This window comes from Pteropus medius, unplaced genomic scaffold, assembly GCF_902729225.1.
Source record: "Pteropus medius unplaced genomic scaffold, Ma_sr-lr_union100, whole genome shotgun sequence".
NCBI classification, from domain to species: domain Eukaryota; kingdom Metazoa; phylum Chordata; class Mammalia; order Chiroptera; family Pteropodidae; genus Pteropus; species Pteropus medius.
Window position 1 is genome coordinate 8,852,840 of NW_024349799.1, and position 26,331 is coordinate 8,879,170.

General features: G+C 34.4%; 1 protein-coding gene across 5 annotated transcripts; it reads left to right on the forward strand.

The window, feature by feature from the left end:
- Positions 1-36: 36 nt before the first annotated feature.
- Positions 37-26,331, forward strand: CCT6B (chaperonin containing TCP1 subunit 6B). Of its 5 annotated transcripts, none has more exons than XM_039885977.1 (14): positions 38-268; positions 4,225-4,288; positions 4,851-4,985; positions 7,892-8,065; positions 9,804-9,907; positions 13,615-13,725; positions 13,880-14,039; positions 15,546-15,628; positions 15,982-16,078; positions 16,383-16,530; positions 19,888-20,021; positions 21,306-21,408; positions 25,223-25,295; positions 25,812-26,331. In XM_039885977.1, exons 1-14 carry the CDS (start codon positions 132-134, stop codon positions 25,882-25,884), a joined length of 1,596 nt encoding a protein of 531 aa, XP_039741911.1. In that variant the 5' UTR covers positions 38-131; the 3' UTR covers positions 25,885-26,331. The 5 variants fall into 5 exon arrangements, 4 of the variants coding, with proteins under 4 accessions (XP_039741911.1, XP_039741912.1, XP_039741914.1 ...); XM_039885979.1 differs by having other exon boundaries at positions 67-146; XR_005658025.1 differs by lacking the exon at positions 25,812-26,331 and having other exon boundaries at positions 37-268; positions 19,888-19,941.

Consider the following 26,331-nt stretch of genomic DNA (forward strand, 5'->3'; position numbering starts at 1 on the left):
ATTGACGTCACTTCCTGTCTGCCCGGGGATTGGCTGAGGCTCCGGAGCGTGAGCCACGGCGCCGGGGTTTCCCTCCGAATCGTGGCTCAGACTGTTTTTGTCGGTTAGGTATCTCCTTCATCCGTTGGGCTATGGCTGCGATAAAGGCGATAAACTCCAAGGCTGAGGTTGCGCGTGCCCAGGCTGCCTTGGCCGTCAATATATGCGCCGCCCGAGGGCTGCAGGATGTGTTGCGGACCAATTTGGGTCCTAAGGGCACCATGAAAATGTGAGACGGCCGTTGGAGCTGCGGTTAGGGCGCCGGGGGGGTTGTTGGGTGTCGGCGATGCGCTTTGAGGCAAACGTTCCGCGAAGGGATTGGAGCGATATAGACAACTTGGTGGACTTGGTTTCCCCCACTCGCATACCTGCTCTGAGGTTCTCTCTAGCCTGATGGGGGAGGAGGAGAAAAGCCTTCCCGAGGAAAAGGTCCCACGAGTGAATTTGGTCTCTTCGCACCCCCAAGTCCGCCCCACCAATTTTCATTAAGGTTCATATGCAATTAGTTAATGTAGTATTTCAAATGAAATGAGCCATCTACATCCCCTGCTATTTAACACTATATACATTTCGGTTTTTTTTTTTTTTTGGTAGCGTGTTATAGTGGAGAAGGTACAGGCTTTGGATCCTGGCTGGCTAGGGTTCAAATCCAAGTTGCCCTCCTAGCTGTGAGTCCTTAAACAAGTCTTTTGGATGCTCTGTGACTATGGTTCTTTACATCTGTCCATCCTTTCCGCATATATTCATTTAGCGTCATTATTTTCCTCAAGAGAGTGAGAGGAAGAGGCTAGTGAGGGCAAAATGGTGTAAAAGGAGAGTCTCAGAGGAATGAGCAAAATAATAATAGTGTAAAAGGGCACTTATGTACTAATAGGGATGCTAGGAACCCAGAGATGACCAATATAGTTTCAGTTCTTGAGATTTCGTAGAAATAAATGTCCTAATTTGTGTGTGTGTGTGTGTGTGTATACAAATATACACGCACACATACACGTAGTTATACTGAGGAAAGGGACTAATTATTGATGGGAGAAGGGAGAAGAAAAACTTCTAAAATAACAGGATTTTTTTTTTGTCTTTTCCCAATTAAAATAGTGGAATGATATTTATTTTTTAAAATTTATTTTTCTTTCACAGTTGACATTAGTTTTCAGGTGTGCAACATAGTGATTAGACATTTAGATACCTTATGAAGTGATCACCCTGTTTGGTACCTGTCTGACATCATATATAGTATTATAATATTATTGAGTATATTCTCTATGCTGTACTTTACAACCCTGTGACTATTTTTATAGCTGGCAGTTTGTACTTCTTAATCCCTTTCACCTTTTTCATCCTTTCCTCCAACTACCCCCACCCCAATCTGGCAAACTCAATTTATTTTCTGGATCTATGAGTGTGTTTCTGTTTTGTTCGCTTCTCTTTTTAGATTCCACAATAAGTGAAATTATGAGGCATTTGTCTTTGACTTATTTCGCTTAGCATGATATCCTCTAGGTCCATCCATGTTGTTGCAAACTGTAAGATTTCATTTTTTTATGGCTGAATAATGTCCCATCGTATATATGTACCACATCTTCTTTATCCATTCATCTATCGACGAACCGTAGATTGCTTTCATATCTTGGCTGTTGTGCTGCAATGAACATAGTAGTGCATATATCGTTTTGAATTAGTGTTCTGGATTTCTTCAGATAAATACTCAGAAGTGGAATTGCTGGGTCACCTGGTAGTTCTATATTTATTTATTTATTCAAATTAATTATTTTTACGGTGACATCGGTTAATGAAATCCAATAAGTTTCAGCTGTACATTTTAACAGTAAGGCATATATATAGTTACATAGTGTGTTCACTTCCCATAGTTAGATTTCTTTCTGTCACCACATATTCGACCCCCTTTACCCCGTCTACCTCTCCCTCCCCCCTACCCTCTGGTATGGTAGTTCTATTTTTAGGTTTTTTTTGAGGAACTTCCATACTGTTTTCCATAGTGGCTGTGCCAATTTACAGTCCCACCAACAGTGCATGAGGATTCCCTTTTCTCCACATCCTCACCAACACTTGTTGTTTGTTGATTTATTGATGCTAGCCATTCTGACAGGTGTGAGGTGGTATCTCATTGTGATTTTAGTTTGCATTTCTCTGATGATTAGTGATGCTGAGCATCTGTTCATATGTTATTGGCCATCTATATGTTCTCTGGAGAAATGTCTTTTGAGGTCCTCTGCCCATTTTTTAATCGGATTTTTTTTGGGGGGTGTTAAGTTGTATACATTCTTTATACATTTTGGATATTAACCCCTTATCAGATGTGTCATCGGGGAGTATCTTCTCCCATTCAGTGGGTTGTATTTTTTGTTTTGTTGATAGTTTCCTTTGCTGTGCAAAACTTTTAGTTTGATGTAGTTCCATTTGTTTTTTGTTTGTTTCCCTTGCCTGAGGAGATATATCCACAAAAATTTTGCTAAGAGCAATTTCAGAGAGTTTACTGCCTATGTTTTCTTCTAGAAGTTTTATGGTTTCAGGTCTTAAATTTAAGGCTTTAATCCATTTTGAATTTATTTTTGTGTATGGTATAAGAAAGTGGTCTAGTTTCATTTTTTTGCACATATCTGTCCAGTTTTCCCAACATGGTTTATTGAAGGGACTGTCTTTCCTCCTTTGTATGTTCTTGCCTCTTTCATCATAGATTCATTGACCATATAGGCATAGGTTTATTTCTGGGCTCTCTATTCTGTTCCATTGATCTATGTGTCTGTTTCAATCCAGTACCATGCTGTTTTGATTACTATAGTCTTATGGTTTAGTTTGATATCAGGTAGCATGACACCTCCAACTTTTTCCTTGTTTCTTAAGATTGCTTTGGCTGTTTGAGGACTTTTGTGGTTCCATATAAATTTTAGGATTATTTGCTCTAGTTCCATGAAAAATGCCATTGGTATTTTGATAGGGGTTTTATTAATCTGTAGATTGCTTTGGGTATTATGGACATTTTAATGATGTGACTTCTTATCCATAAGCATGGTATGTGCTTCCATTTATTTGTATTTTCTTCAGTTTCTTTCTTCAATGTCTTATAGTTTTCTGAGTACAGGTCTTTTCCCTCTTTAAATTTATTCCTAGGTATTTTATTCCTAGGTATTTAATGCAATTGTAAATGGGATTATTTTCTTAATTTCTCTTTCTGATAGTTCATTGTTGGTGTATAAAAATGCAATTGATTTCTGAATATTACTTTTGTGTCTTACTTTACTGACTATCAATTTTCGTTTCTTTTTCTTGTCTGATTGCTATGGCTAGGACTTCCATGGATGATTTTTGATTAGAAGCTTGAAAGGTGTGTTTGAGTTCACCAATTGCCGAAGGGAGTAAAGGTCATCTAGACAGAGCAGGTTCAGGAACAAGATAGCTCAATGGTGTAAATCCAACTGAAACAAAAACAAACATGATGTATTAAGAGAACCACAAGATTTTTCCACAAGATCTCGTTTGGTAGACAGGAAAAATAGACAAAAACCAGACTGGGAGATGTCAGCTATTCCCTTCCTAAATAGTTTGGATTTTTCCTTGAAGGTGATGGAGAACATGAAAATCGTTGAAAGATTTTTGGTCAGGGAAATGGCTGAGTCACATTGCCTTTTAGAAAGATAGTGTAATATGGAGAGTAGATTTAAATTTAGAGATATCTGGATGCTAATAATCCAGACTACAGGTGATGATGACAGTAGAAATGGAGAGAAGAAGGGAGATTCAAGAGACATTTTGGATACAAAATTGACAGAATTTGATCTAATAAATGTGAGAGATGAGAGAAGAAACTGAGTTGAGTGAATGAATGGTAACATTTCACCAAAATAAAAAACCTGCAGGAAATTCACAAATTTGTGATTTGTAGACTTCCAAGTACTCTTCTTGATCAAACCACTGTTCATAGCTCATCAGCTACTCTTAACCTCATAAACACTCCATGCGGAATGAAATTACCATAGCAGTTTATCTTGGGAGAAGTGATTCTGTGGGCTGCGGATGGTGGTAATTACCATGGTATTTCCTCATGGTACAATGGAAGTTTTCCAGGCTCAGTTCCCTATATTAAAGATAGTTAAGTGGCAAGCACTGGAAGTGTCTTGCTTGACTTTTGCCATATGAAATTGGTAACGTCACTTTTTTTCTGGACAGGCTTGTTTCTGGTTCAGGTGACATCAAACTCACCAAAGATGGCAATGTATTGCTCCATGAGATGGTGAGTTGATGCTGCTGACTTTAATAAACCTTAATAAGCTTTAACTGAGAACATAGTACAATTTGTATATATGTAAACCAAGGCTGTCAGCTAACTACTGCAGTCATGAGTTATGCTTTTGAATTAAACCTTGCTAAAAAATATTTTTGGGTGTTTTCAAATCTTTGTATAGTCCAGTTAATAGCTTAAGGATGCTTTCAAATTAGTTACATCTTTTAAAGGCCCTGCATTATGTTCTTTGTAATCATGGAAAAATAAAAAAAAATCCTGTGCAATTTTAGTAAATATATTCATCTTTGAGATTGAAGGATTTAATCTAAATTTGGAAATGTCATTGCATTCTGAAGCAAAGACACTTTTATACAATGCTCAAACTTCATTAGTTCTCAATTTTTAACTTTTGGTCTTGCCATTTATCAAGTATCAATATAAAACTTGTGAACTTGTAGAATAAAACATTTCATTTCTTAATTTTACTATTGACTCTTAGGTTATCTTGTTTTTGGTGGACTAGTTCTTTATCTCATTCTCTCTCTTATAATCTGTTTCTTGCTTTTTCTAGCAAATTCAACACCCAACAGCTTCCTTGATAGCAAAGGTAGCAACAGCCCAGGATGATATTACAGGCGATGGTACTACTTCAAATGTTCTAATTATTGGGGAGTTACTAAAACAAGCTGATCTTTACATTTCTGAGGTATTAGAATTTTATAGAATTCACATTCATGTGGTACTTTATTTTGAGTGGAAAGTTGTTTTCTTCCCCTTATAAAATGGTTTAATTTCAGAAGGCAAAGTCAATATTTATCAAGATTTTTTTAGACAATTATAAATGAAAATAATAATGAACTTTTTTTTGCCAAAATAATGCCTTTTATTGGAATTACATATCTCTTTTTAAAATGAAATATTTATGATATATAACAAGGTAAAAAATACCAATGTACTCATGATTAATGGCCTAAGAAAGGCACCATCACTGATAAAGTTGAAACCAAATTATAGTTTTAAAAAAAATTGGTGAAAAATTAGTGAAGGCTTTTCACAACGTGAATTTACGCACCTTTATAAATCATCTACTCTAGCCACACTCCTTCATTCACTACCCTCCAAAATCATCACAAACATTTCTACCACTATGGCTTTGTTCAATCAATATTCTTTCCTTGGCATTACTTATCTGTCTTCTTTAATTAAGTATTTGAATTTTTCCTCTCTTTCAAGGGCCATTACAGCAAAGCATAACCTGGAAAAGTGTTAAAATTATTACTTCTTTGTGTTTCATTTAGTATTGGGAATTGTCTATTAATTCAGTACCTGCAACTTATTTTAGTTAGGATGCTTTTGGCTGGAAGCAGTGGAAACTTGACTAAAAGTAATTTAAACAATAAAGAAATTATCTCCCATAACAGAACGTAGAGAGATATGTCAGGCTTCCAGGGCTGGTTGATTAAAAAGATTCAATCAGTTATCAAGTACCCAGATCTCTTAGCTCTTCCACTTACAATGCTGTTTCATCATAAGGCTTATTTCTATTATGAATGTAAGACTGAGGAAATCAGGGCTACCTGCTTCCCTTAGTAACACTCAGTAGGAGAAGGCAAGAGAGAACCATTCACCCAACTATGGAATATAAGTCCTTCCTTTATGTGATTGGGCCAACTTTGGTCTCATGTCCATCCCAAACATAACGGTTTTTAGGGGAATTTACTTAATCTAATCAGGATCCACCCCTTGAGCTAGGGATAGGGTCAGCTTCTTCTGAAACACTGGAAGAAGAGAGATATCTAAATAAAATTAGGGTTGTATCAGGAAGAAAGAAGTTCAGAAAGGGGGAGATACTGACAGATAATGACATAATTATGAAACTGTGGCATATCGATAGAGCTAGGCACAGGATATGATGGAAACACTGAGGAGAGAGGTAGTCAGGAAGTACTTTCTGAAGGAAACAAGGCCTGGGCTAAATTTTTAGGATGAGGAGTGAACCGGATGAAAGAATGAGGAGTAAGAAGAATGGCATTTCAGGCAGAAGGAACAACATGAACAAAGGCACAGGGAAGAAAAGAAATGCAGTATGTGTGTAGAGCTACAAGAAATTTTGTGTTGGTGGAGTTTAAAGTGATGTGGACAGTAAATAGGCTGGAGAAGTAGGTAGATGCCAGATCACAGAGGGCACGTTATATACTAACCAAGAAGAATAATTGGTATTAATATACTAATGAGCGATATGGTCAGATTGGCATTTTAAATATTTGGGGGACAGTTTTAAGGGAGTCAAGACTGGGAGTTTTTAGAGCAGTTTGGATGAGAAATTGTGAGGTCCTAGACCAAGGAAATGTTTCGAAAATGGTTTGTAACAGGCTCTGGAGTCAGGCTTTAAATCCTGGCTCCACCTCTTATTAGGACAGTGATCTAAGGAAAATTACATTATCCTTTTAAGCCTCAATTTCCTCATCCGTGAAACAAGAATAATAAAATCTATTTCATACTGTTGAGAGGACTACAGTAATACATGTAAAGCTCTTTAGAATAGTGCCTGGCACAAATGCTCAAATGTCAACTTTTAGAAATTGTTATAGGATTGATGTAAAGGAATGGAGGAAGGGAATAAATAGACCTAGTTCTAGCTTTATTTTCAGGATAAACAGTACTTTATTATTTTTTTTTTAATATTTTTCTCTCTCAGATAAATAAATATATATGTGTATGTGTTTATGTATATGTAGTAATGTCCACATTTTTTTCTGAATGATATAAGAATAAGTTGCAGACATGATGGTCTAAAAATTTATCAGTGTATATTTTTTAAAGTGAAGGGATTATATAATATGGTGTAGTGATCAAAAACAGAAAATTAATATTAACATTCATATATTGATATAGTGCTAATATCTAATCTGAAATTTTATTCATTTTATTCAAATTTTATCACTTGTCTCAACAGTGTCCTTTATAGCAAAAGAAAATCTAAGCTTATGCATTCAGTTGTCATATCTCTTTAGTCTCTTTTAAGCTGGAATAGTTCCTGAACCATCTTTGTGTTTCATGACATTGCTATTTTTAGAGTACAGACCAATTATTTTGTAGAAAATCCCTCAATCTGGATTTGTCTGTTTCCTCATGATTAGACGCAGGTATTGGCAAGAATACTATAGAAGTGCTGTAGCGTTCTTAATGCATCACATCAGGAGGCATATGATGTCTCTTTGTCTCATTCCTATGATATTAATTTTGAACATTTGGTGGAACTGGTGACTGCCACTTTTCTCCAAATCAGTGCTGTTTCTTTTCCTCTACATTAAAAGGACTCTTGTTTTGTGTCCCTATTCAGAAGGATACCACACAACAGTGTGTCATAATTTTCAGAAATGTGAAGGATTTTGTAGGTTTTTATATTGGACTTACAATTTTTCTGTAAGTTTGAGATTGTTTGAAATATGAAGCACTGAAAAATTACGTTATAGATTATATACATACACTTATATTTAGTGGCATTGATGTCATATTACTTTTTTCAGACATACCTATTAATAGGAGAGGATGGTTACTTTTAATTTGGATGAATTACTTTATAACTTATAGTTTAATGTTGTTTAATAGGGCCTGCATCCTAGAATAATAGCTGAAGGATTTGAAGCTGCAAAGAAAAAAGCGCTTGAAGTTTTGGAAGAAGTTAAAATTAAAAAAGAGATGAAAAGAGAAATTCTCTTAGACGTGGCTAGAACATCTCTACAAACTAAAGTTCATGCTGAACTGGCTGATGTTTTAACAGAGGTATGTGATTAAACTTTTGCATTCAAGAAAGAGTATAACGTGACACTTTTTCCTATGAGATAATCAATTATTACATGTGGTTCTTTAGAAAGTAAAATAAAATATGAAGGACAAATATTTATAGGCTTACTTATAGACTAGATTTTATTGGTCAGAAAAGTATGTATAAGTTTTCAAAAGTTTCATATTAAGCTTTTTTTAAAGTTAACCTGAAAGTTGAGAGGGGCTTGGCTGCCTGCAGATCATCCTCTGTGGAAGATGTTGGGGTGCTATACAGGTCCATATTTATTATGTGAAGTGACACATGGGGAAGTTGTTTTGGCATCGTGCTTCGTAGTTAAGGTTACTACTTTAATGAAGCATGATTGATTTGATAGATGATACATTTGGGAAATGCATATTTATTTTGTTTACTTCTGAAGGTATAACATATATAATATAAGGGCAAGATTATGTATTTTGGGAAGCCTTTTATCAAGTGGCTATAGTTTGGTGATACCATTGTTTCTTAGCTTCGCAGTTTCTGAAACTCGAATATATTAGTTGATCAGGAATGATGAGTTTATAAACAAATTCACAAGACATTGACATATAAATTAGAATGCTATCTTACTTTGAGAAACAAATACCAAATGTATTGGAACACCTGAGTTATTTCTGGTCCATCCTGCTTACCCATAGGAAAACCTACTTGGGAATTCATATTAAGACAGTTTCTTACTAAGCAGAGTCCAAATAAAGACTCTGCTGTATTTTCTGCTGTTGGAATACGTATATCAAGTGGTGTACAATCTTCATGCTGTCTGGTTAGGGCCCTCATTCTCTTTTGGAGTTATGGAAACTCTGATACTCTCACTCTTCAGTAGTTTTTGTCCTTATGACCTATTAGGCTCCAAAACCAAATATCATGTTACCTCAAGTAAACTTTTCTAAGATACAGTTTTTTTTTTTTTTTGCTTTATTCATATTTTAGGATGGTTTTACCATAGCACTTAATTTCTGTAGTCAGTTACTTTTATATTACTTTCTGAGTTAAGCACTAGGGTGTCTTGTTCTGTGCTTCTCAAATTGCCTATCCCTGGGACCGTATGGCAGAATAAAGGAGACACAGCTTTCTGGAGTGTCAATTTTACTTTATGGTTTGGGGAAAAGCATTATTTTAACATTGAAACAAACATATATATATATATATATATATATATATATAAATATATATATATCTATATTTATATATATATATAAATAGCATGACATGGAAACTTTTCATGGTAAACACAAGACAAGAATTTCATATTGTTATAGCCAGCGAATTTGAGCTCTTCTCTTAGATTATATTTCCTTCTTTTCCATTAAGGTGTCCTTTGGTGGAAAAGTTTGAGTAGTGTTGGTATAGTAGAAAGAGCAGTGGCTTGGGAGTCAGAGACTTGAATACTAGTGCTGGCTCTGCTACTATCATTTAGACTTTGTTTTAAGATCGTAACTCTTTAAAGTCTTGTCTTAGTTTTCATAACTGTAAAATTAAGCGTTTGGACATGATGATCTATGAAGTCCCTTTAGGCTCAAAAATATCTGTTGGCATTGGTTATTAGTGTCCATGACAAAGTGGCACTCTTTGGCCTCGTGCTATGTTTTAGAGCCTGAACTCTTTATCTGTTTAGTCTGGTGATAGATTACTTGGGCCAGTGGTTTCTTTTAGTAGACCACTAAAATTTACTCTTCTCATTCACTTCTCTTCTAGGCTGTGGTGGATTCTGTTTTGGCTATTAGAAGACCAGGTTATCCTATTGATCTCTTCATGGTAGAAATCGTGGAGATGAAGCACAAATCAGAAACAGATACAAAGTAAATTATATAAACTTTTAGAATATATGTATTCTAGAATATATAGTTATCTTTAGATAGTCTTTCTTTAATTTCATTGGTTACTTTTATTAAACATCAATCTATTCATTTAGCATATATTAATTAGATACTTACTAGAGCCAGTCACTGTTTTAGGTGCTAGGAATGAAAGGTAAACAAAACAGAATTCCTTTCTCCGAGAAGTTTACATTTCTAGATGAAGGAGATAGTAAACAAGTAATATTAAATTCTTTGAAGAGGCTAGAGTAACAGTGTGCGAGCATGCATGTGATTTTAGAGTAGCTAAGGAAGATCATTGTGATAAGAAACTAAACTAGAGAGCTAAGGAGGTCTCTGAAGAAATAAGGGAGCTAGCCATGTGAATATCTAGAAGAAGAGTGTTCTAGGTAGAGAGAACAATAGTTGAAGAGGCTCTGAGGCAGAAGTGTGCTGGGGTGTTCCATTGTGCCTGGAATAGACTCAGAGGGAAAAATAGTAAGGTGATGAGGCCAGAAAGATGAGATAGGGAAGACAATTAACATTATCTGAGGATGTATGTGCTCAAAGTCTGTAGAATCTTGTTGATTTTGGACTTAACTCATTTGAAACTTTCTATTAAGGAAAATTCTAAAGATATATTCAAGTAGAGAATAGAATAGTGAACTCATACCTGTCTTTATGTGAACTCACATATACTCATCTTTATCTACTTGCAGTATATGGCCAATCTTATTGTCTTTTATATATTCCTCTTTCTTCTTCCTTGCCCCAAATCTGGATTATTTTGAAGCAAATCCAGATATCATATTTCATCTGTAAATACTTTATTTATTTTTGATATGTGTGTGTATATTATTTATAGAAGTTCTGTTTGGTTCCTTCTTAAGTTTGCCATGTCACTATTTATGTTTTCCTATGCCCTACATAGGAAAACAAACTTACCTTTTTATTTATTTAAACGTGTAGCTCATGTCTGATAATTATAATATTTAAAGTTTTGGCTTGTCTATTAATGGTGTGTATTGTTTTTTGCTGGTTCTCACTCAGCATACTTTGTTCCCATGTCTGCCATTCATCATATTTGAAAAATGTATTTGTAGAAATAATTTGAGACGTAGGATGAAGTTGCCTTTCTGCACAAAGGATTTGAATTTGCTGCTGCAAGGAGCCCAGAGACTATTTTAAATTAAATCCAAAGCCTGAAGCTCTTTGGGACTATCTAGTTGTGAATTCTAACTGCTAGTCCATATGAGGGCTGCTTGCTTCTAGTTCATCCTTCTGGTTTATACTCTTAATTATGTAGCCTTTTGGGGTTCCTGCTTAATGTGAAGAGGACCTTCTATTAGACTTTCTACCTTAGATATCCCTGAACTTTTAATTCTATCCCCCTCTCATTGTGAAGTCATTGAAATAAAAGTTCAGATTTGCCTGAATTGTCATATGACTTTATGATAATAGTGCCTGCAGTTGTCTATTTACCTCTTAGAGTTCCTGTTATCTTTTCAGTTTTGAAAAGAAAATTATTTTGGAGCTCTTTACTATTTTTATAGCTCTCCAGTGTTTTTAAGGTTTCTTTTTTTTAACCTAGCATAGTTTTTGGTAGTATGGTTGGTCCAAATTAGCCTACCATTGCTGAGGACAAGTTCTTGATTTATATTTCAAAAATCTCTCTGTGATTATTGTGTGGGGAATATACCGTGGGTGGGAGGTGCAAGGGCAGAAGTAGGAGACCAGTTAGGAATCTGTTGATATACAGATAAGTAATGAAAATGGTTTAGATCAGGATATAGACAGAGGGAGCAATAGGATTTGTTGTTGATGGTTCAACATAGAACGTGACAGAAACAGAGGAGTCAAAGATGTCTCGGGTTTTTGCATGAGCAGCTGGAGAAGTGGAGGTGCCATTTCCTGAGATGGAGAAGACTGGAAGCAGGTTTGGGGAAATAAATCAAGAGTTCAGTTTGGGGAATGTTATATTTTAGATGCCTATTAGGGATCCATGTGAAAATGTTGAGTAGGGAGTTAGATGTGTCTGGAGTTCAGAATAGTAGTCTGGACTGCAAATATATATTTGGAAGTCATCAGTGTACAGATGACTTAAAGCTACGAGAGTTAATGAGATCGCCTGGGAAGTAAATATAAGTAGAGAAAAGAGGACGTTTAAGGTTTAGGAACAGTGTTTGGAATTGAGAAGAGGAGGAACATTCAGCAAAGGAGACTGAGAAAGAGTGGTCAATGAGAGAGGAGGAAAGCCAAGAGAGACTAGTGTTCCAGAAATGAAAAGAAGAAAGGATTTCAAGAAGGAGAGAATAATCAGGTATGTCATATGCTGCTGAAAGTTTGAGCAAGTTGTTGTGAACTGAGAATTGACCACTAGATTTGGAAAACATTTAGTTTTTTGGTAGCTTTAATGAAAACTGATTCAGTAAAGAGGTAGGAGTGAAAGTCAGATTGAATAGAGAATGGTTAGAGAAGCAGTGGAGGATGCAAATGAAGACAACTCAGAGGAGTTTAGCTAGAAATCAGGCAGTACCAGAAGGGAATATGGGATGGGGTTGAAGGAGGAGAATCCTTTGTTTTGAAGATGGGAATTATTATGGCAAGTTTGTATCCTGATGAGAATTCTCCTGTAGGCAGAAAGAATTGATGTGGGGAAACAGGGGCGATGCAGGATCAGAGAGAGGAAGTGGAATACAGTACACGACTGGAGGAGTTATCCTTAGAGAGGAGCATGGACAGTTCATGTGTAGTAATAGGAAGTTCAGGTTCAAGTGTAGGTAGATTGGTGGAGGTAAGAATGGGACAGTGTTTCTTATTTCTCCAAAAAGCAAGGTCTTTTGCTGAGAGTGAATCAGGGGAAGAGGAAAGGAGACTTGAAGAGTGGAGAATAGTCAACATATAATTTGTTTCTTTCTAAATAAAATATCTTCACATTAAGTTAGGAGTTGGATTAATGTAGTTAGATTAAAATTTTGAAAACTTTCTTATATTTAACTATTTAAAAAATAATTTGGTTATGAAAGATTCATAAGTAGAAATGCATTCCCTAATTGGGCATAAATGAATTTTTAAGAGTTATAAAAATATTTACTCTTAAAAGAACATTTGGAAAACAGGAAAAAAGACTGCCCCCCATTATCTGTATTCCTGACCATCCAAGTGTAACCCCATTCTTCGTTTCCTTCCATTCTTTTCTTTTCAATGCCAAGGTGCTTATTTTTAAAAAGAATAGTTATATTTTATATGCAATTTGTCATTTTGTTCTTATCAGCTACCCCTGTAAATATTTTTTCATGTTATTAAATAGTTGTCATGACTGTGAAATAGTTGGGTCATTATTTTTTGGACAATGCCCTATTGTTGGACATTTAGGTTAGCAATTTTTAGTCGTTCTATATAATTATTTTGAACAAATATTTCTAAGAAACTAATTATGTGCTTATCTTTCATTACTTGATCAGCTGTGTTGTATGTTTGAGCAACAAAATTTAGAGAATAATTTTAGGTTGACATTTCACTGTGACTTAATCACAATGTGTTAAAGTAGATTCTCTTTTCTAATTTGACTAATTATGTGTTAGGGTTAAAGTTGATACAAGGAAACAGTGTGTGCTCTGGCAGTTCTGTTACAACTTTAAGAGTATAATTCTAATTTTATACCAATAGAGTGTATATTCAAAGTAAGAAACATTACATGTTTTTAATAGATTGATCAGAGGATTGGTTTTGGATCATGGCGCTCGTCATCCAGATATGAAGAAGCGAGTAGAAGATGTATTTATCCTTACTTGCAATGTATCACTAGAATATGAAAAAACGTATGTATATCGTTTACTATTTATAACCTTTAAAATTGTTTTTTTCTAAAAGTTTTTTAAATCTCTTTCTTCCTTCCTAAATGTTTAGTGTAAACTCGCTACCTTTTCCTCTACCCCCATTGCCTTTACTAGCTCGTTTTTATTAATCTTTTAGAGAGGTGAGCTCTGGTTTCTTTTATAAGACTGCAAAAGAAAAAGAAAAATTGGTAAAAGCTGAAAGAAAATTTATTGAAGATAGAGTACAAAAAATAATAGACCTGAAAGACAAAGTCTGTGCTCAGTCCAACAAAGGCTTTGTTGTCATTAATCAAAAGGTGAGAAAGAAAGCTTATATTTTAACTATTTGTAAATGTTCTTCAGTGTTTCTCAAAGTATGGTCTGAGAACCCGTAGGAGTCCCTAAGACCATTTTAGGGAGTTCATGAGGTCAAAACTATTTTCATAATATTAATAATAATGCCTTTTATGTTGTGTTGAAATTTGCAATGATGATGCAAAAGCAATGATAGATAAAACTGCTGATGCCTTAGTAAAATCAAAGCAAAAGCAACAAATTATGCTGGTAGTCATCATATTCTTTATTGCCACTCTACCACACACTGGCAGTTAATAAAAAAAGGCAGTTTTGTTTAAGACTGTCTTGATGAATTGGTAAAATTTATTAATTTTATTAAATTTTGATCCTTAAATATGTATCCTTTTGTAAAATGTGAACTATGCACAAAGCACTTCTGTGTCATGTCAAAAGAAATGCCTTAAAAAACACTTAATTTAATATCTCGAAGGAAAGCTCTTGTATAATTGAGTTGCAAGCTAAACTAGTTACTTTTTTCATAGACTTCCAGTTTTGCTTGAAGAATGACTGACAAAGTATCTTTACTTAGACATGGGTATTTGGTAGATTTTTCTCAAAAACGAATGCAGCAGTCTTGTCATTTGAAGGAAAACAACTGACGATATTTGTTGCCAGTGATAACATTTGAGCCTTCAAACAAAAATTAGAATTTTGGAAAACTTGTGTCTGCCACCATGAGTCTGACAGCTTTCCAAAATGTAAAATACTTTCTGATAATATTAACGATGATATTAGCAAAGGTGATATTTTTGATATTACATAACTATGATATGTGTCAACATTTGGAAGCTCTGCCTAACTTAGTGAACCAACATTCTCTGACTAAAAATTCATTATTTAACAAAATTATGCATGGGTAAATAATCAATTCAAAGTACAAGACAGACAAATGGATTTTAATGTGAGAGAGTATGGAAAGTTCATTGATATGGTTATATATTTTACATTGAAACTACTTGTTTAGTTTTGGTATAGTATCAAAGAATAATATCCACATTTATCTGAAAAGGCTATTAAAATATTCCTCCCTTTCTCAATACATATCTCTGTGAGACCAGGTTTTCTTTTTATACTTTAATCAAAACAACATATTGCACCAAATTGAATGCAGAAGCAGATATGAGAATTCAGCTGTCATAAGACAGACATTAAAAAGATTTGCAAAGATATAAAACAGTACCATTACTCTCACTATATATAATTTTTGGTTTAGGAAACTATAGTAAATTTTCATTAAAAAATGTTATTTATGTTAATGTAAAATGGGTTTATTGTTATATTAAATGGATTAATACTTTAAAGTTTTTTCAATTTATAATATGGTAACTATTATAGATACAGCTCACATGAACAAAAACTTTGGGTGCTTAACAATTTTTAAGAGTATAAAGCGTTGCTGAGATCAAAAAGTTTTAGAACTATTGGCTTAAAACATGCTTGTAACTTTTGTGCTAATTTGATTATAGGGAATTGATCCATTTTCCTTAGATGTGCTTGCAAAACATGGTATAGTAGCTCTTCGCAGAGCAAAAAGAAGAAATATGGAAAGGTAAGCTTGCAGATAATTATATATCCTAAGTTTATTAACAGATTGAATTGAAATTATCCCATGCGTATTCCTTTTAGCTTACATATAAACACTGTGAGCAAAACAGCAGCATACAAGTTCCGAATTTTGTTTTTAATTTCAGTAAATAATGGAGCTGTCAAAAGTCAAGATTGTTAACCAACCTCAGAACTTTGTTGAAATACAAGGAAGGTTCTCACCTTCCTGAAACAGATTTTAAAAACAATGCGATACAGTGACAATGCAGTCTTTGTGTTAGATATCTTTTCACCTTTAAGAAATTAGTCTTTATGTTTTCCATAGCCAAAGCTATGTTGACATATATGTAATTTCAGACTCTCTCTTGCTTGTGGAGGAATGGCTGTGAATTCTCTTGAAGACCTCAATATAGATTGCTTGGGACATGCTGGTCTTGTACATGAGTATACATTAGTGAGTATTTCTGGGGGAAATAGTTGTAAAGTGAACAGTAAACCCTTTTTTTTTTTTAATACTAAACCTTTTAATTCAGGTTTTACATTTTGAGGTCTGAATAATTCACAAGATAGATTTTACAATTTATTTACCTAAATATTTTTTAAGAGTTTAAATAGAATTTAACTGATTTTAACATATATTTAGTTATACATGACAAAAAAATTCACATGAAGATTGGATTCTATTATTACAAACTAAAAGTCTTGATTTCATAATGACATTGCTTATTAAAGTTATATCTTCTTGTATTATCCTTTAGGGTGAAGAAAAGTTTACTTTTATTGAGGACTGTATTAACCCTCGCTCTGTCACCTTATTGGTGAAGGGACCAAATAAGCATACTCTCACACAAATCAAGGATGCTGTAAGGGATGGACTTCGTGCCATCAAAAATGCCATTGAAGATGGTAAGCTCTTTTTTTGTGATGGATATGATCCTCTTGTATTTTTAAAGTGGTGATAAATCTATCATGGCATATATAATATTTTAAAAATAAGAGTTATGACTGTTCTCTCATTTCACTTTGGACAGTTTATAGTTTGGATTGTGAAAGTTTTTCCTGGAATAGCTTAATGGTTTGCTGACCTTTTATTTATCTTATGTTTATGAAATAAAAATGCACTTAATTTAATGCTGTCGTATTATTTTTTATTTTTAAAACCATGAAAAAACTTTCATATCTTAGAACTCATTTCATTACCTTAGGTGTAGTGCAATTTAAAGAAATATTAGGAAAAAATATTAGCATTTATTATTTATTGATAATTTATAATGAGCTAAAAGGAGTTAGGATAGATAATAAAAACATTTTTAAAATAGAATAATCACAGGAAAGGATGCTTAACATCATTAGTCATTAGGAAAATGAAAATCTAAACCACAAAGAGATACCATTTCACATTAAGATAGCTATAGTCAAAAAGCTGGAGAATAGTAAACGTTGTCAAAGATGTGGAGAAATTGGAACCCTCATACATACCATTGGAAAACACGCAGTTCCTCAGAAAGTTAAACATAGTTGGTTACTGTATGACCCAGCAGATAACTCTTAGGTATATATACACAAGAGAGTTGAAAACATATGTCCACACGAAAAGCTTGTGTACAAATGTTTACAGAAGCATTATTCATGATAGCTAAACAATGGAATCAATCCAAATATTCATTAGCTAATGAATGGATAAATAAAATGTGATATATCCATACAATAGAGTATTATTTGACTACAAAAAGGAATAAATACTGATGTATGAGACAACACAGTTGACCTTGAAAATGTTATGCTAAGTGAAAGAACTCAGACATAGAAGGCCATGTATTATGTGATTCCATTTATATGAAATATCCAGGAAAGGTTGCCAGAGGCTGGGAGAGGTGGAAGTGGGGAATGATTGCTAATGAGTACAAGTTTTTTTTTCTTTTAAATGTTCTAGAATTAAATAGGGATGATGGTTGTAGAAGCATGTGACTATACTAAAAACTACTGAAAATATACTTTAAAAGGCTGCATGTGAATTATATTTCAAAAAAATAGAGTAATAAACTTTATAAATAATAGGTCAGATGTATCTGATAAGCAAAAATGTAGATGTGAAATAATGATAAAATAAAAGCTGAAATTGAAAATTAGATCGTAGGAAAAAAGAATATAAATACTGTATAGCAAATATAATAGTCATTATACATATTTAAGCTGTCAGAATATAAAGAGATACAATCAATTATATAGGTTTTATTATTGAAAAGGAGAATACACATCAGTTCCTAAGTTGAAAAATACGGGGCTTTCTATAAGAATCACTGCCTCTTTTTTTTTTTGAGTCACTTTTAATAAAAGCTAGCAGCATTTTTTTTTTTTAACAAGATAAACATACATCTTGTTTAGGAATGTAGCCTTTGGTAGTTCAACCTGATACTTAGAATTTAGAATACATAGAAAATACTACTTTTTAAAATCCCTTAAACTTTGTTTTTTAAAAAATAATTTATCGAGGTATAATTGACACATATTTAAAGTGTACAACCATGAAACTATCCCCTTAATCAAGATAATGAACATATCTAGCACTCCAAAAAGTTACCTTATTGCTTATTGGCAATCTTTCCTTCCTGTCTCTCTCAGTCACCCTAGATTCAGGCAACCACCAGTCTACTTTCTGTTGCTATAGATTAATTTTCATTTTCTATTTTATATGAATAGAATAATGCAGTATGTACCTTTTTTGGTTTGGCTTCTTTTACTCAGAAAAAAAATAAATTAATTGATGTTATACTTATTAGTCATTCATTCCATTTTATTGCTAAATAGTATTTTACTGTATGAATATACTACATTTGTTTACCAATTCACCTGTTGATGGACATTTGGTTATTTACAGTTCTTGGCTATTACAAATAAAGCTGCTATATAGACTTATGCTCTCATTTCTTTTGGGTAAATGCCTAGGGATTCAATGGCTATGGAATGTATGTGCTTAACTTTTTAGAAACTGTCAAACTGTTTGCCAAGTACCATTTTATATTCCCATCAGTAGTGTATGAGTGTTCCAGTTGTTCTGCATCCTCTCCCATACTTGATATGGTCAGTCGTTTTAATTTTAGCCATTCTAAAATTTGAAAAACCATACTGTGGTTTTTAATTTGCAATTTTCTAGTGATCATTGATGTTGAACATCTTTGCGTGTGCTTGTTTGCTATTCACATACCTTTGGCGAGGTTTCTGTTCAAATCTTCTGCCCTTTTAAAAAATTGAGTTGTTTTCTTATTGTTGAGTTTGAGAGTTCTTTTTATATTCTAGATACAGTATTTTTTCAGATATACAATCTGCAAATATTTTCTCCTCTGTGGCTTGTTTGGTTATTCTTTTAGCAGTGTCTTTCAAAGAGAAGTTCTTAATTTTGATGAAGTCTAATTTACCAATATTTTCTATCATAGATTATGCTTTTGGTGTGGTATCTAAGAAATCTTTACTTAGCCCTGGGTTCACAAAGATTTTCTTCTGTGTTTCTTTTAGAAGTATTATAGTCTTAGGTTTTACATTTAGTCTAAGATTCATTTAAACTTAACTTTTGTATTTGGTGCAAAGTATGGACCTAAGTTGTTGTTGTTGTTGTTTTTTTTTTTGCATGTAGGTATCAAATTGTTCCAGCTCTATTTGTTAAAAAGACTGTCCTTTCACTAAGTTACCTTTGTATCTTTGTGGAAAATCAGTTGTCTGTATTTGTGTGGTTCTATTTCTAGGTTCTTTATTTCGTTCCATTAATCTGTTTGTCTATCTCATTGTTAATATCACTATCTTGATTATTGTAACTTTATAGGTCTTGAAATCAGTAATGTTAATCCTTCCATTTTGTTCTTTTTCAAGTTTTTTTGGTTATTTTAAGTCCTTTACATTTCCATATGAATTTTAGAATCGGCCAGTTTCTACCAAAAACACGGCTGGGATTTTGATTGGAATTTCACTGAATTTATAGATCGGTTTGGGAATTATTGAAATCTTAACAATATTGAGTCATGGTGTATCTTTATTTGGGTCTTCTTGAATCTATTTCAGCAGTATTTTGTAAGTTTTAGTATGTTTGTTTTGCACATCTTTTTTCCCTCAGATTTATCCTTTGTATTTTATGTATTTTTATCCTATCATACATGATATTTAAAAAATTTCAATTTCTGATTATTAGTTGTTAATATATAGAAATAATTGATTTTTACATATTTTTCCTATATGGCATGTTTTATCAATCTTTTTTTTCCTCTCCACTAGGTTGTGTGGTTCCAGGAGCTGGTGCAGTTGAAGTGGCAATAGCTGAAGCTCTTGGTACGTACAAGCACAGTATAAAAGGAAGAGCTCGTCTTGGAGTTCAAGCTTTTGCTGATGCCTTACTCATTATTCCTAAGGTACAACTATTCCACTAGCCAAAGAACAATAGATTCAACATAAGTGTTTAATTATAAATTGCCTATATTATCTAACAACAGAGTACAAGTATTTGCATTTCCTCAAACAATTTTGTCTAAGATATTTTACAGCTATAGCGAGAAACTTTGGGGATAACGGCTCAGAATCCTTATAGGAATTTAATGTAATAGCCAGATTAGCCCCTCGCTTTATTCTCTGAGTTTTAAAAGTTGAAGTAACTCCAAAAATTTCCTTCAAAAATGCTTCATGATTAACTCATCATAATGACAAAGTTTAGAACTTACATTTAATTAGATTTTAAGGTAGACCTTTATTTTGTTGGTGGTATCCAAAGTATTATCACTTTACATTGTGGAAAGTAAGAACTTCAGGCTGTCTAGCATTCTCAAATGCTAGTTTGCATTCCATTGTCATTAGAATTTCTAGAAAAGGAGAGAAACCAGATTTTTTCCACGTATCAACAGAAGGACAGAGAACTACCATTCTCTTTCCTTTGCCTTAATCTGGTTTTGAACCACTTAGAAACACAGAAAAACTGTTTCAAATATGCTATTACCACAAATTAAAACATTACTAACAATGCTAGCAAAGTCTCTTTGATAATTGCTTTTAAAATTATTCATAACTTATAGAATCTTTGTGAATCAGAAATCTATTTTTTTCTTTCCCAAAGCAGCAGTTAGTAAGAAATGATCCTGTAGTTGACACAAATTAGTAAGCCCAGTATGTATTTTTTGATACTTTTTTACTCATCAGCTGTTGGTTTGGGACCACTTGGAATTATACCTGAGTTGGAGTGCAGGTATCTTTATCCTTGTTACCACAGGTCATGACTCTCCTCATGTTGATGAGGTGCACAAAGATGCTGCAAATATGCAAGCTTCCTTTTGCAGGTGCCCGGGAAAAACTAGAAGATGTGTGGCTAGAAGAGCTAGAGGAAACACGAATACCAATCTACTTTCCATGTATTGTTTTTAAAATCTTTTGCAAGAAGGGAAAGTAATCTAGCGGGGTGAGGACTCTTAATGTCCTCAGAATTTAGTGTGATGTGCATAGGGAAAATGTTTAAGTAAATATAAAAAATACTAGATACACAAAATAATTTTATTTAGATCAAGTGTGAAATTCTTCAAAAAGAGATGATTATTATGGATATGTTTTCACAAGACTAGAGAATAGTGCCTTATTTTTTACATTTAATATTCAAACATACATGTGAAGGTATTCCACATATATATTTATTATTGTTTTTATTTCTAAAGGTTCTTGCTCAGAATTCTGGTTATGACCTACAGGATACACTGGTAAAAGTTCAGACTGAGCATTCAGAATCAAAACAACCTGTTGGCATAGATTTGAATACAGGTAAGAAAGTAAAGAAAAATTAGCAGCTTAATAAAAAAAGTGATTATGCTATAGTGACCCAGAACTTAAAGGGTAGAGGTTTGAGTGACTTTAATATTTAAATTTTGGGTACCTTTAGTTTACTTTTGAACTTCTTAAATGACAGTATTAATTCATTTAAGAAATAGCCATTGAGTGCTTGTTGTTTGACTCTTGGAATTCACATAGAGCAAAACAGACAAAAATTTCTTCCCTTGTGAGCTTATGTTGTAGTGGGAAAGGTTAAGCAGTAAAAGTAATAAATTCTATGAAGGAATAAAAGAACAGTAAGGATGATTGTGTGAATGCTTGCATAGTAGGGTGGGGAAGGGATTTCAATTTAAACAGAATGGTTGGGATAGGCCTCATTGAGAATATGTCTATTGAAAAAAAATCAAAGGAAGTGTGAAAGTTAACCACGTGGGGTACTGGAGAAAGTATCCTAGGCAGAGGGAACGGCCAGTAGATAAACCACGTCTGATATTTTTCAGGAGAAGGAAGGAAGTGAGAGAGATAATAGAAGATCCGATCATGCAGGAGCATATGTGCCAGTCTAAGGAGTTTGACTTTTATTATAGTGGAATAGGGATCAATTTTGAGCAGAGGTGTGACATGGTCTAATTATGTTTAAAAGGATCACTGGCTATTCTGTGGAGATGAGTTAACTGAACAACTGGGAGGTTGGAATTCCCATTAACTGCATTGGAGACGATTGTGGGAAAAGTAGTTGTGGTGATAGGGAGATCAGCACTGAGTTTTGGCAAAGTTAAGTTTGAAGTATCTGTAGACTTTCAAGTAAAATAGATAGTTGGATATATGAGTCTGGAGCTCAAGAACGAGGTCTGAGTTGGAGATAAAAAAAGTCAGAGTCATCAGATTGTTTACAGTTTAAATCCAGAAGACTGAATGAGATCACCTAGGGAATGAGTGTAGAGAGAGAAAAGAAGAATCCAGGACTGAGCCTTTAGTACTCCAACAGTAAGAGCTCAGGGAAGAAGAGGAAGAACCAGCAAAGTAGACAGAAGAAGAGCCACTAGTGCAAAAGTAACAACCAGGTGAGCACGGTGTCCTGGAAGACAAGTGAAGAAAGAGTGGTCAGGGAGACGAGGAAGAAATGGCATAGATGCTAGAGGCTTTGTTCATCCCTCTTGCAACCAAATCAAAGTTGTGACAGAAACACAGAGCAAACAGCAAGGAAAGTTGCTGGGGATCTAGACGAGCAGAAGCACTACAACTAGAGAGAGAAATAATTAATCACCCTGCAACTGTAGAAGGTAGGAGGGGGCGAAGATGTGAGGCTGCTCGGTCCTGAATGGCTGAGTGGGACAGAGGCTACCGCAGTGGCAGCCAGCAGCTGCAGACACCCCTTAAAGGGGCTGTGTCCGTGAGTAGACTTTCACGGTGACAGATCTGCTTGCTTTGAGCACCAGCACCTGGTCAGCTGCTCAAGGGACACCAGGGACTTATAGGGGGAGACTGAGTTGTCGGAGTGTGGGCCAGAGGCAAGGTTTTCTCCTGGGCAGAAGTGCTGGTGGTATATCCATTGCTCCTCTGTTGAGCCTTCCCCCTTCCCAGTGTGCAGACACAGTGTGGCCATAGCTGAGATATCACCAAACTGGATAAGAGGTTGCTCTGCCCAGAGGATTCCCTGAAACTCTGCCTTCCCCAACTCACGGCCCCACCCAAGCTACAGCCAATTGTATCCTCAGTGAGTCTGGTGCTCCTTGCTGAGCAGTGTCAAGGCTCACACTGGTGGCAGCTGGCCTCGGTTTCTGGTATGGTTTCTTGAGGCAACTCTAAGCATAGCATCTGTGGATTGCTTGCTGAATCTTAATGGGTGGCCCCAAAGGGGCACAGGGTGAGGCTAAACTTGGCCTGCATCTGAACCCCTCTCAGGACTGTGCCACTGGACACCTACTACACAAAGCCATGCTAATAAGACCAAGAGACTTAGGAGCTTTGCTTAATCATAGAAACAGACACAAAAAGGCAGCCAAAATGGGAAGACAAAAATGCAGAAAGCATATGAGAGAACAGAACAGAGATCTAGGAATAATGGAGTCAAGCAGTCTAACATAACAGATGCAGAGTTCAAAACACTGGTTATAAAGATGCTCAATGAACTTAGGGGAGTATAGATGAATTCATCTACGTGAGAACTTTAACAAAGAGATAAAAAACATAAAAATGGAAATGGCAATTATCAAAAGGAACCAGTCAGAAATGAAGAACACATTATCTGAGATGAAAAGTATATTAAATATAATAAACAGAGTGAATAAAGAAGAAGTTCGAATGACCTACATAGAGGATGGGGAAGCCAAGGACACTTAAACAGAATGGCAGGAAAAAAGAAGCCAATACTATCATAATAATTTAAGGAGCCTATGGGACACTATTAAATGTAAAAATATTCATGTCATACGGGTACCAGAAGGAAAAAAAGATGTTGAAGAGCTATTTGAAGGAATATTGATGGAAAACTTCCCTCACCTAGTGAAGGAAATAGGCATAAAACCCCAGGAAGCTCAGAGAGTCCCAAAAACCAGGAACCCAAAGAGGCCCACACCAAGACACATCATATTTAAAATGCCAAAGATTAAATACAAAGAATCTTAAAAGTGGCAGGAGAAAAACAGTTACCTATAAGGGAGCACCCATAAGACTGGCAGCTGATTTCACAAAAGAAACCATGAAGTACAGAAGGGCTTGGCACAAAATATTTGACATGATGAAAACCCAGGATCTACAATCAAGAATACTTTATCCAGCAAAGCTATCATTTAGAGTCGAGGGACAGATAAAGAGCTTCCCAGACAAAAATAAGCTAAGGGAATTTATCAGCATTAAGTATTACAGTATTATAGGAAATGTTTGAGGGTCTTCTTTAAGAAGAAAAAAATGTGTATCAAAAACAAGAATAACGAATGATAATCACTACATTCCTATCAACAACTACCTCAAATGGAAAAGAATTAAGTGCTCCAACCAAAAGATAGAGTGGCTGAATGGATAAGAAAACAAGCCCCCTACATATGTTACCTACAAGAGACTCACTTCAGATTAAAAGACACAGACTAAAAGGAAGGGGATGGAAAAAGATATTACTTTGATAGACCTAGAGGGTATTGTGTTGAATGAAATGGATCAGATATAGAAAGAAATATCAATTTCACATACATGTGGAATATAAAGAACAAAATAAACAACAATAACAAAATCAGAAATAAACTCATAGATACAGAGAATATTTAGAGGGCTACTAGAAGGGAATGAGGTTGGGGGACGGCAAAAAAAGGCAAAGGGATTAAGAGGTACCAATGGATAGTTACAGAATAGACATGGAGATGTAGCCTGTAGCATGGAGAAGATGGGTATTAATGTTCTAATAAATATGTAAGGGGGAAGAGGGTTACTAGATTTAGTGAGGTGATCGCTTTGTGAATTATGTGGATCTCTGATCACTATGCTGTACAACTGAAACTGGTATATTATTGTATGCCAACTATAATTGAAAAAAAACTCATCGTACAATGTAAATACGAGCAACTAATTGTCTATTATATTTCAGTAAAACCAAAAAAAAAAAAGTGGTCGGAAGGGTATGATCAGCTGTGTTAAGTGCTACTGATAGATGAGGCCTGAGAATCTACCATTGAATTTGACAACATGGAGGTCATTGGTGACCGTGACAATAGTAGTTTGGTGGTATATTAAATGTTGTTAGAATATACCACCAATATTAACAGGATATATGAAGACTGTAGTATTAAAATAGTTTATTTTTACTTTACAGGCGAGCCAATGGTAGCAGCAGATGCAGGAATTTGGGATAATTATTGTGTGAAAAAACAACTTCTTCATTCTTGGTAAGTTTGTATTAATAAAAAGACTTTTAAGGACATATTTGATAACATTAAAAATTTTTTCTATTATTTTTGCCACTTTACAGTGGAAAAATGGTTGAGTGTATGAAAAGAACATGGTATCCAGTTATTAAGACTAACATATCCTTTTACATTCCTTTTAACATTTTAATTCTAACAGTGTAAGTTATAGGAAATGTTAATCTTACTATTATTTATTTGAGGAGGGAAAGAAGCAACTTTACTGAAATAGTACCATATGCATAGTGGGAAAAATCAAATGATATGCTAAAAATGAGGTCAGTTTTGCTGGAATATACAATCAGCTTCCACTTTATCAAGGAAGGAATTGAAATAATAATACAAGGGTAATGTTTGTACTTAGAATAGCTTTGTTTCATAAAATCTCACACCAACATCATTGAAGAACAAGGTACCTTTAGTAGCTAAAGGTTGCTTAGGAGGAAAAGATAAGAGTGAGTTGTTTGGCTTTACTCATCCTGTCATCTTTTTCCTCAGCACAGTGATTGCCACGAACATTCTCCTGGTTGATGAAATCATGCGAGCTGGTATGTCTTCTCTCAAAGGGTGACTGAGTTCAAAACCACCTCTTCTAGCAGCTGAAATTTAACACATCTTATATCCAACTACCATTATATAGCCTGAGCCATTCTTAATTTTTACATAATAAATGCAATTTATATTTGTTGGCCTCAGCAGTCTCAGAAATATTTCATAAAGGCATAAAGAACACAAATATTTTGACAGTAAAGGAATAATAATGAAAATATTTTTCCCTAAGAGTTCTCCACCCTTTATTGTATGTGTGATATTGTGATATAATAAGAAATATATATTTGATCTTTGTCACTAGTTCCTAGCACAAGTGCTTCTAAAACCTTTGTAGTTTCCTGAGTGATAGGGGTGATAGGAGCATTTTTTCTTGTAACATTTGGTCTTAGTTCTCAATTCCTGACGTAAGAGCTTCTAAGACCCTTGGAATCTCTGGAAATAATAAAAATGTCTTTTTGTATGCTAA